General features: G+C 41.3%; 1 protein-coding gene across 1 annotated transcript in view; it reads right to left on the bottom strand.

The window, feature by feature from the left end:
* Window positions 1-12,380, bottom strand: part of LOC139933327 (uncharacterized) — a 39,563-nt gene that overhangs the window by 23,156 nt on the left and 4,027 nt on the right. The window contains exons 5-11 of the mRNA XM_078291363.1: window positions 10,409-12,215; window positions 8,955-9,128; window positions 7,740-7,913; window positions 4,954-5,127; window positions 4,292-4,465; window positions 3,586-3,759; window positions 3,084-3,257 (exon numbers count right to left, since the gene is read on the bottom strand). Coding sequence (XP_078147489.1) covers window positions 3,084-3,257; window positions 3,586-3,759; window positions 4,292-4,465; window positions 4,954-5,127; window positions 7,740-7,913; window positions 8,955-9,128; window positions 10,409-12,215 — 2,851 coding nt within the window. The remainder of the gene's footprint in view (window positions 1-3,083; window positions 3,258-3,585; window positions 3,760-4,291; window positions 4,466-4,953; window positions 5,128-7,739; window positions 7,914-8,954; window positions 9,129-10,408; window positions 12,216-12,380) is intronic.

The raw sequence follows: 12,380 nt of genomic DNA, 5'->3' as shown, positions 1-12,380 counted from the left end.
TTATGCCCGTTTTGATTGGCTGGAAAGTTGAAACTTGAAACAAAAAGGCACAAACATGATTGGCTGACTTCGGGGTCAGTTGAGCCGCTGTTCCTCTTCCTCTCATCTTTATTTGGAGCTTCTGGAATCTGAAATGAATTTCAATTTGGTTTGAATAACAACAGTGTAATTTTGTAAGCTGCACTGTTTGGAAAGCCTGTTCCCACCAAGCCTGCAGCTGTCAGGTAGAAAATCTGATTTTCAGAACAAAGGGACACATCATGTGCTGTGTGAAGCAAATCTTTATAACATCTGAAGAACTTGTACATAATGTCACCTAGAACATCAAGTCTATGAAGTACTAACTGCAGTTCCTGAATACAACTGGACAAAATGTAAGACAAGGTTTAGCTGTGGTCTCAGAACCAAACAACATGAGATATTTCTACAACCTGCAGACACTTCACTTATCTTCATTAGTGAATATCCCCCTAATGAAGAAAAACATAATACATCTTTCTTTAATTAATGGTTATAGTGCTGCATTGCCCAGACTTTTTGCCACACTGTGGCGCAACCGCTATTTCAAATTGTCAAGTATTTTGATTGAATATCCCTTTAATATATATATACACATATACACACACACACACACACACACACACACACACATACACATACATATCATCGAAACATCCAATCATGAAACTGAACCATTTTTACCTAGATATGTTTGTCTCTCTAATGCCACTGGGTGCATTGCATTCTGTAACCGTTTTTGAGTTCAAACAATGATTTTGCTAACAACAAGCTAACACTGGCACCAATGTATGTATGTATGTATGTAAACCTTTATTTATTCAGGGAGGGCCATTGAGAGCAAGCTCTCTTTTTCAAGGATGCCCTGATTACAGTACAAGATATAAAAACACATTACAAAGCAGTATGAAAAAATGCAGCAATGCAGTACAAAAAAAAACAAACATATAAAACAATATAAAATCACATGAAAATCACAGGTTCAGATAAACAACAAGACTATGAGAAACACGTGCAATCCCCACATAATGCATCCTCTAAAAGCGCCCTGAACTTCTCCATAGAGACAAATCGGTCCAGTTTAAGAGAGTCCTGCAGCCTATTCCATCTATCAGGAGCGTAAAAAATGAAAACGGTCTTTCCTGCCTCACTGTTCATACGTGATGTGTCTAATCTAATGTGTGTCTGCAAGCGAGTATGATACCCTGTAGCCCTGAAACTCAAGAGCAAAGACAAATACAGTGGAAGCTTGCCAGACAAAGCTTTGTAAACAAACAAAAGACAATGTTGCTCTCTTCGAATGGTAAGGGAGGGCCAACCCACTTTTTCATATAAGATACAGTGATGAGTGAGAAACCCATCACCAGTAATAAAACGCAGAGCACTACGAAATACCGCATCAAGAGGCTTCAAGGTAGTAGGCGAGGCATGCATATACAGGACATCACCATAGTCAAAAACATGTATGTAATGTAATGTAATCTGCACCACCTGCTAATGGGAGAGTCAGTTTGTCAGAAGAGACTCTGTAGAAGGACAGAGTCCCAGCAGACCAGTCCAGATACACTGCTGCTCTGTTAGATCCAGAGGAACAGACAGGGATGATGGTGGACTTCCCATTGTGTCTGGCAGTATAGCTGTTATCAGAGCACTCCAGAGTCCAGGACTGGTCGTTATATCCAAACTGGGATTCAAGACCCCATCCTCTTCTGATTCCTCTGTAAGTCATTGCTATGTCCTATGTCCTGTCCTCCTCCCAGTAACATCGTCCAGTCAGACCCTCTCTACACCCTGAAGCTGCTGGTTAAATCTCTCTGGGTGATCCGGATCTGACTGCTCCTCTCTCACCACCGTCACCTTTCTGTTCCCTCAGACAGATTGAGGTTTCTGTTTGCTGAGTGATGCAGAACATCCAGTATAAAGAATAGAAGGAAGACTTAGATAAGGAACATAGATTAAGCTGTGTGTGTGTGTGTGTGTGTGTGTGTGTGTGTGTGTGTATAAAACAGTGAGTGAGCAAGAGATAGTGTGTTCATGCTGTGTCAATGCTCACATGTTGTCAGGCTGTCGGCTGTAATCCAGGTTTATTTCAGCCTGTAGGGACGAACACAACAACAACAGTCATCTGCAGGTCGACTCAACACATGCTTCTGGCTGATCTGATTGGCCGACACCTTCACTGAGAAGAGCAGCCATTGATAAGGTTGGGGATTAACCAGGAAATGCTGGATCTTTGGTTTGATACAATTCAATTCAATTCAATTCAATTCAAGGTGCTTTATTGGCATGACAGTTCACAAACAAACAATACTGCCAAAGCATGTAACAAGAAATGAATCATCAATTAACCAACATTTCAGAAAAAGAATCCCATCCCCTCCCATGTATTTGTATGTGTGTGTGTGTGTGTGTGTGTGTGTGTGTGTGTGTGTGTGTGTGTGTGTTGCTGTGCCTCCACTGTCTACTGACTATCACTGTTTCTGTGTTAAACATAAACCAGCAAAATATGATAATAGCCAATTAAAAACAGAACTTTTCACATACATTCATATTTTATTCTTCATATTTGTCATTCAACTGTGTGTCCCTCTTCTCTTAAAGTGTGACAACAATCAACAAATTTAGCAGCTAATGCTGCACACTGACTTTTCTCCCCACACAGCAGGGCAGTTTGAGAGGATCAGGCAGGTTGAACTCTGGGTAAATTCTACCTATCCTCTCAGAATAAGTCTGTCTCACATCTTTGTATCTGTCACAGTGTAACAGGAAGTGACTTTCTGTCTCTGTCTCTCCCTGACAGCAGAATAAACACAACCTGCTCTCCCTGGGTTGCCAGGTCTGCCTGTGTTAACCTGTTTCTACAGCCAGCTTGTGAGCACAGAGCCTGCACCTCGTTTGGGATTTCCTCAGTTTGATGTTGGTCACAGTGGTCAGATATTCTGCCACTGTGTGTCTCTGTCTAGGGTCAGATAGACTTCTAACTAACTGTGTTTAGCACAATGCTGCCACTAACAGACCGACCAATTAACCTTGTCAACATGGACTGACTCCAACCCTCTACTGACCTCAGAGTCTCCAGTCTACAATGTGGACTCTCCAGTCCAGCAGACAGCAGCTTCACTCCTGAATCCTGCAGCTTGTTGTTCCTCAGGTCCAGCTCTCTCAGATGGGAGGGGTTGGACTTCAGAGCTGAGGCCAGAGAAGCACAGCTGCTCTCTGACAAGCTGCAGGACCTCAATCTGAATAAAGAATAAAACATGTAGCTATAAAATAAAATATTCCTGAATGCTTGCAACAATCCAGTTTCATAATTCAATTATATCAGTTCAGGTTTTAAATGTGTAGCTCAACATTGTTATGTCCTGGTCTATGGACATTTTGTTAGTGTGGATCAACATAATATCGGCCTCATAGAGTCATTCCATCTGAAATCAGACAGGCTGTCAAACCTCTTTATGTCTCACAATTGGTCCATTTTCCTTGAACACATTCTTTAACCAACCATATGAATAAATCTGGATTAATATAATATTCACATCCACACAGAACTGAAATATTCTGTCTGACCTCAGAGTCTCCAGTCTACAGTGTGGACTCTCCAGTCCAGCAGACAGCAGCTTCACTCCTGAATCCTGCAGCTTGTTGTCACTCAGGTCCAGCTCTCTCAGATGGGAGGGGTTGGACTTCAGAGCTGAGACCAGAGAAGCACAGCTGCTCTCTGACAAGCTGCAGTCACTCAATCTGAATAAAGAATAAAACATGTAGCTATAAAATAAAATATTGCTGGATAGAAAACCTGCTTGAAACCATCCAATGTCTCATAACCCAATCAAGGTTTTAAATATAAAATTTTCTAAAATGGTGCGCTCAACTCAAAACACCTGAACCCAACAGGCTGCCAGATTCAAAAAGAAATAACAAAGAAAAACCAGCACTCACTAATATTAATGACAACATGCTGCTGCTTGAATAAATAAGTAGAGACTGAAGAGTGAATTAGTGAGTGGAGGTTTTTCTTCATAATATTAAGGTTTTCAAGGTTTTAAAGCTCAACATGCACTATGCCAAGGTCCTGAATTTCCCCAAGGGGATCAATAAAGTGCTATCTTATCTTATCTTATCAATGGGCTTTACCAATAAGCTAGTCAGTGTGGATCAGCATAATGTCAGCATGCAGATGTCTTCAAATTAAATGTCACCATGATATTCATATTATTGATATAACATTTACTTCAACACAGAACTGAAAAATATGTAAAATATGCTGTCTGACCCCAGAGTCTCCAGTCTACAGTGTGGACTCTCCAGTCCAGCAGACAGCAACTTCACTCCTGAATCCTGCAGCTCGTTGTCACTCAGGTCCAGCTCTCTCAGATGGGAGGGGTTGGACCTCAGAGCTGAGGCCAGAGAAGCACAGCTGCTCTCTGACAACCTGCAGCCACTCAATCTGAATAAAGAATAAAACATGTAGCTATACAATAAAATATTCCTGGAAAGAAAACCTGCTTGAAACCATCCAATGTCTTATAACCCAATCAGAGCTGTGGAGGTTTTAAATACACAATTTTCTAATACGGCGCTCTCAACTCAAAACACCTGAACCCAACAGGCTGCCAGGTTCAAAAAGACATAACAAGGAAAAACCAGCACTCACTAATATTAATGACAACATGCTGCTACTTGAATAAACAAGTAGAGACTGAAGAGTGAATTAGTGAGTGGAGGTTTTTCTTCATAATATTAAGGTTTTAAAGGTTTTAAAGCTCAACATGCACTATGTCATAGTCAATGGGCTTTACCATTAAGCTAGTCAGTGTGGATCAGCATAATGTCAGTTTACAAATGTCTTCAAATTAAATGTCACCACAATATTCATATTATTCATATAACATTTATATCACAGAACTGAAAAATCATGAAATGCTGCAATCTGACCTGAGAGTCTCCAGTCTACAGTGTGGACTCTCCAGTCCAGCAGACAGCAGCTTCACTCCTGAATCCTGCAGCTCGTTGCCACTCAGGTCCAGCTCTCTCAGATGGGAGGGGTTGGACTTCAGAGCTGAGACCAGAGAAGCACAGCTGCTCTCTGACAACCTGCAGGACCACAATCTGAATAAAGAATAAAACATGTAGCTATAAAATAAAATATTCCTGAATGCTTGCAACAATCCGGTTTCATAATCCAATTATATCAGTTCAGGTTTTAAATGTGTAGCCCATCTGAAATCAGACAGGCTGTCAAACCTTCATGTCTCAGAATTAGTCGATTTTCCTTGAACACATTCTTTAACAACCATATGAATACATCTGGGTTTGGGCCCTGAATGCCAAGTGGTTTAAAATAAATAAAGGTTTAGTTAAGGTCCAGAATGGCCAATTTTTATTGGGACCATATTTTCAGATGGCAGTTTCTCTGGAAATAATTGTAACAAAAAGCAGAATTTGAGTTGGATTGCTGGTGTAGCCACCAAGAACCTATGGATTACTAAAAATCAAGCTATTTATGTATTGAACCCATTAAAAACATGTTTTCTGGTAAATCTTCATTGGTGGAAAATCACATATGTGCATATTTGTTCAGCCTCAGAACTTTTACAGATATTTGTATGCATGTAATGTGCAGAAATTTGACTTATCCTTATGAAACTCCCTCATGATGAAATAACCATCTCAGTTACAAGCTCTGTTTTAATGTATATTCTGATGAAATATTGCCTTTAGGCAGCAGGGGTCACTGTTCTCAGTCAGCATTGAAATGACTTTTAGAAACTAGATGGCACTCAGTAGAGCTCACACCTCCACTAACACTCTGCAGTTGTCAATATTTGCCAGTTCCACATGTCGGATTTTCAACAAAGGTAATAATTGCTTCCATTCCACATTACCAACTTGTTTCATATTAAGAGATGAACACTTTTCAGCATATTAGCCGATTATCACAGCAACCAATCAGCACTATATCTGTTTAGAGCTGCTCTTCTGTCATTGGACCAAGTTTTATGTCTAAACAGGAAATGAGCTCTCCAGTGCCCAGATGTTGTTTGATTGGTCCAATAATGGAGGGTTTGCTTCTTCTTCTGTCTGCTGATTGGCCACAAAGTCTGATGGTGTTACGTGAATCCGTTCAGAAGTTATGTGTTTTTATGAGAAGCCACGCCCACTGCCACGCCCCCCTTTGGCCAATCAGTGTGAAAGGTTCATCAGTTCTTCCTCGCCCCATGAACAAAGTTTCCACAAAGTTTCATGTTAATCCGTTGATAACTTTTGGAGTTATCCTGCTAACAGACAGACAGACAGACAGACAGACAGGCAGACAGAGAGACAGAGAGACAGACAGACAGACAGACAGACAGACAGGCAGACGGGCAGACGGACAGACGGACAGAGAGACAGACAGGCAGACAGACAGAGAGACAGACGGACAGACGGACAGACGGACAGACAGACAGACAGAGAGACAGACAGACAGACAGACAGACGGAACGACAAACAACTGGTAGGACTTTAATATATAAAGACCCGGTCTGACAAAGGAACACATATAACTTTTTCATTGATTTTTTGTTCAGTTTTGTTTGTTCATTTTAACTGAGTTCATCTTTAACAGTCACTCAGTGAACACATTATAGAAATAACACACCAAAAAGTGAAATACATAATGCACTATAAAAAACTGTCCTAGTGACCCAAATTCGGCGGTCGACTCCCAGCAAGACCAATTTTAAGAAAACAAGACTAAGAGTCTAACAGCCGCGACATTGAACTTCGTGGAAGCGTTCCTGCCGGGAATCGAACTCTAGTCTCCTGATTGAGAGTCTTCAGTCTGACTCCCTGCGGCACACTTTCACCACGTGAGCAGAAGTGATGAACAGAGCGACCGACCGACAGTGTCATCCATAGAGCCCCTGCTGTCGGGCTGAAAATAAACTCTATTCTCTGAATATCTTTCTGTGAATCGTATAATCCAGGTAACTCTGCCTCACCTGGGCTCAGTAATACAGGCTGCTGAAGAATATAATTGTGAAAAAATCCAAATAGTTGAGCAATTTCATTAAACAAAAACTGTTTTTGCACCATGCAGAACTTTAAGTCTGTAGAAACAGTTATAAACTGCAACGCTTCTGGTGTCCGAAGTGAATATTACATCAAAATATGCATTAAAACTGGAATTATGATAGAACAATTATTTTTTACCATGAAGGAACTTCATAAGGATGATAAAATGTTGTACACATTAACTACATACCATCATGCTTAAATTGTGAAAGATACAACAGTGTACTAATATGCCCACATGTGACTTTTTATCCCTGAAGATACACAAAAGAAAATATTTTTAAAACATTGGTTATCCATAGTTCAATCAATACCTTGGTGATTATGTGCTCTGTACGTTCTGTGCAATTATCACAATAAAAATCAGATCTTTAATTCCTTTACTGCCTCCAACTCACTCACATCAAAGTTTTCCCTCCATAGATGGAGGCCATTTTGGAGCCGATTTGGACCCCTGTATCTTTAAAACTATGGAGAATATCATCACCAAAGTTCATCTTTATTCATTTGAATACACAAGGATTGTGTGAAAACAATATGAAGACAATTTGAGACCTAACCCTGATTTCAGATGGAACGACTCTATACAGACGTCCTCAAATTAAGTTTCACCACAATATTCATATAAAATTCATATTAGTTCATAATTATATATTCTGTCTGACCTCAGAGTCTCCAGTCTACAGTGTGGACTCTCCAGAAGATCAGACAGCAGCTTCACTCCTGAATCCTGCAGGTCGTTGTCACTCAGGTTCAGCTCTCTCAGATGGGAGGGGTTGGACTTCAGAGCTGAGACCAGAGAAGCACAGCTGCTCTCTGACAAGCTGCAGCACCTCAGTCTGAATAGTACAGAAGAGGATTAGGGTCACATGTGAAAAAAAGATTTCTGAGATCAATCTCAGAATTCTGACTTTATTCTAAGAACTCATCCTAATCCTCATCTGCAGAATGAAGATTAAAGCATGTTGCTAAAAATACATTCTGCCTCGACTGAAAACCTGCTTGAAGCCTTAATCCAATCAGATTTGTTAAAGTTTTACATATCATCACTGTCCAGTGAAAACCTTGTATCTCCAAAATGTGAACTTTTCACTATAGAAAAACAGCCTTGTTTTCAGTTTGACCACCATGCATCTTTGGTTTTATCCAGTGGGTTTTGAAAGGCGATCATCAGCCCAAGGCTGGTAGAGTTTGTCTCAACCCATAGAGGAGCATGGAGTGCTGCAACTCAAGTTAAAACATGACAATCAGCAACACTGGAGTTACAAGGTTTTCACATGACAACAGAGATATGTAGCTCAACATCGTTATGCCAGTCAATGGGCTTTACTATTAAACATGTGGAAAGGCTTGTTTTACCATTATAGCCTTGTCAGTTTGGATCAGCATAATTTCAGCCTTATGATGTCTTCAAATTAAATGTCAGATGAAAAAATGGAGAAGTTGCACACTCTATTATGCTCACATATTTTAATAAAGTTGTGACAGTTTTCGCACACCGTGCCTTCATCAGTGTTACAAAAAATGAGGATTAACAGACATGTGAAATTAGTGCAAATGACAACAGCTGTTGTGGGCATAAAAAACTCTACACAAATTGGCTGTTAAAAACTTAAGCCATTTTTAAAATATACAGAGTTTTCAGAAAAATTCAAAGGAGTTCTTAAAAAATATTAGTCTATCCTTCAATCTGATAAAAAAACATTGCCCATGTATTTCAGGAATCCCCTGTTGTGTTCAAACGAGGAGGAGCTTTGGGGATATCCTCCTCAAGTCAGATCTACCCTGCATCTCCAGCTCCTGCATTCTTTAAATTAAATGTCACCACAATATTCATATAACATCCATATGAACAAAGAACTGAAAAAATGCTGTCTGACCTCAGAGTCTCCAGTCTGCAGTGTGGACTCTCCAGTCCAGCAGACAGCAGCTTCACTCCTGAATCCTGCAGCTCGTTGTCACTCAGGTCCAGCTCTCTCAGATGGGAGGAGTTGGACTTCAGAGCTGAGACCAGGACTTTATAGTGAGTCTCTGAGAGTTTACAGCCAAAGAGTCTGTGATTACAGATTTAATGTAAAATCAGTTATTATCGAAACAGAGCTGAGAACAAGCATACCAATAACTTATTTATGCTGAATGAATATACCTATGATGATAATAATAATAATATTAATATTAATGATAATAATATTATTAATAATAACAACAACAGTCTTTTTAACCACATTTAATTTTAAACATTTTAACCATAGCCTGAAGCTCCTGAGCTGTATTAACCCCCCTTCACCCCTTAATTGGAAGATACCTAGAAATAAAACTCTGAAAAGACATTACAATCTGATAGAGTGAGTGTTGAGTAGGAGAGTAGTAGGAATAGAGTGTGCAGTGTGAGTAGTAAAAGAGTGAGTAGTAGAGTGAGTGTGATCAGGGCCCTGGTTCACGTACGTGGCTAACTGAGTTAACAATTGAGCATAAACCTAGGATTTTCCGTTTCACAAAGCGAGTTCACAATTTAGCCAGATGTGTTACCCGGCACGGAGCCTTAAGCCCAAACCTGCAAAAACTCAGGTTTAAGCTTAAGTTAGCTGGATAGTATGAACATATATAAGCCACCTGGTGAAATTGCACACACCCAACAGCAGAAATGAATGCCCCGTTTATAAGAGAGGTTCTTGGAGCTATCAGCTTTACAGATGGACCTTTAGCACACTGATAATTATCTCTATGAGCGCTATCAATTTAGTCATGAGGGAATTATTTACCTGCAGCAATTTATAGGACGGCACATCACGAACTCCACAATCCCAAACTCAGCCTTAACAGTCTTAACAGCCTTAACAGTGGTGGAGTTCATACAGACGCTGTGTATTGGGCTTCGCTTCATCGCTTTTTATAGCCACAGCATAAATGTACAGTGTCTCATAACCTTCAGGCAATATTCAGAGCAACAGAAACAATTCTGATGCAAAGAAAAATGTCCACTTACTTGGACATTACCTGGTTGAAAGTGTAGAATTACAGTAAAGAGGCTATCTGTTTGCAATATATTTTTATATTTGATTTTCACCTGTTGGCAGGTGCCTTTCTTGCCACTGCCGGATGCCCTTGGAAGTCATTACAAATAATATACCATTTAATATTCTAGTATGGTGACATTATCAGAAAGCACAAGAGTCCAAATATTAGGGATGCAGGATTAACTAATCAAATCCTAATCCACGTTCGTGAAACGGTCAAAGCCTGAGCTCAATTGATGAGATAATTCGACACGGCACGCGTCCAGTTATCCTGGATTGTTTAAGCTACGTACGTGAAACGGGACACCAAGACTAACCGAGCCTTCCTGCAGTTCCTCAAAGCTGGGATCAGTCTCCATCGTCCCTCCACTGATGTGTTGTACGCCTCCAGGTCCAACACATCCAGAACCTCCTCTGACATCTGCAGCATGTAGGCCAGAGCTGAGCAGTGGATCTCAGAGAGTTCCTTCTCTGATCTGTTCTCTGACTTCAGGAACTCTTGGATCTCCTGATGTACTGACTGGTCGTTCATCTCCATCAAACAGTGGAAGATGTTGATGCTTCTATCAGGAGAGGTGTCGTAGGTGTTCATCTTCTTCAGGTTGCTGATGGCTCTCTGGATGCTTTCTGGACTGCTATCTGTCTGACACAGCAGGCCTCCTAGGACACTCTGGTTGGACTCGAGTGAGAGGCCATGAAGGAAGCGGACAAAGAGGTCCAGGTGGCCATTTTTACTCCTCAAGGCTTTAAACATGGCTCTGTCCAGGAAGATATCCAGGGATGGGTCACTGTCATCATATGTACCCCAGTCTTTTCCCAGGAATGTCTCCAGTACCTTCTTATCCCTGTTTGTGTAGCAGTGGAACATGTAGACTGCAGCGAGAAACTCCTGAATGCTCAGATGAACAAAGCAGTAGACCGTTCTCTGGAAGAGCACACACTCTCTTTTGAAGATCTCTGTGCACACTCCTGAGAACACCAAGGCCTCTCTGACATCAAGACCACACTCCTCCAGGTCTTCTTGGTAGAACATGAGGTTGCCTTTCTTCAGATGTTCAAACGCCAGCCTCCCCAGCTTCAGAAGAACTTCCCTATCAGTCTCCATCAGCTCCTGTTGACTCATCTCATGTTTCTCATCATACTTCTGCTTCTTCCTCTCTGTCTGAACCAGCAGGAAGTCTGAGTACATCTCAGTCAGGGTCTTGGGCAGCTCTCCTCTCTGGTCTGTAGTCAACATGTGCTCCAGAACTGTAGCAGTGATCCAACAGAAGACTGGGATGTGGCACATGATGTGGAGGCTCCTGGATGCCTTGATGTGTGAGATGATTCTGCTGGACAGCTCCTCATCACTGGATCTCCTCCTGAAGTACTCCTCCTTCTGGGGGTCAGTGAACCCTCGTACTTCTGTTACCCTGGCAACACATGTAGGAGGGATCTGATTGGCTGCTGCAGGTCGGGAAGTTATCCAGAGGAGAGCCGAGGGAAGCAGATTCCCCTCGATGAGGTTTGTCAACAGCACGTCTACTGATGATGTCTGTGTGACATCAGACACAACCTCATTGTTCTGGAAATCCAATAAAAGTCTGCTTTCATCCAGGCCGTCAAAGATGAACACAACTTTACAGACAGAGAGCTTCTCTGCTGTGACCGTCTGTAATGTTGGATGGAAAACATGGAGCAGCATGAGAAGACTGTACTGCTCATCTTTGATCAAGTTCAGCTCCCGGAACGAAAGCAGAATCACAAGACTGACATCTTGATTTTCCAAGCCCTCTGCCCAGTCCAGAGTGAACTTCTGCACTGAGAAGGTTTTTCCAATGCCAGCAACGCCCTTCGTCAGAACTACTCTGATGTGTGTCTCTTGGCCAGGTAAGGGTTTAAAGATGTCGTGGCACTTGATTGGCGTGTCATGGAGGGTCTTCATCTTGGATGCTGTCTCCAGCTGCCACACCTCATGTTGGGTATTAACCTCTTCACTCTGTCCCTCTGTGATGTAGAGCTCAATGTAGATCCTGTTGAGGGGGGTTCCAGTTCCTGCTCCAGCAGTTCCTTCTGTCACAAATTCACATCTCCTCCTCAGACTGATCTTATGCTCGTCTAAAACCTCCTGCGGACCGCCGTCCACTGGAAGAGAAGAAAGAATAAATAAGGTTTAATCAAATATACTATCTGATGTTCATTTTCAGTACCAACATAAAAACAATAAATATGACAAGAAAAAATACAAAACATCCCATAACTTGCAAAGCTTTTAGATTTTCTGAAATGTAGTAAAATATTAAATGTCCA

The sequence above is a fragment of the Centroberyx gerrardi genome, chromosome 22 (genome assembly GCF_048128805.1).
Source record: "Centroberyx gerrardi isolate f3 chromosome 22, fCenGer3.hap1.cur.20231027, whole genome shotgun sequence".
NCBI lineage: Eukaryota > Metazoa > Chordata > Actinopteri > Beryciformes > Berycidae > Centroberyx > Centroberyx gerrardi.
This window is presented reverse-complemented; position numbering and strand designations above follow the sequence as displayed.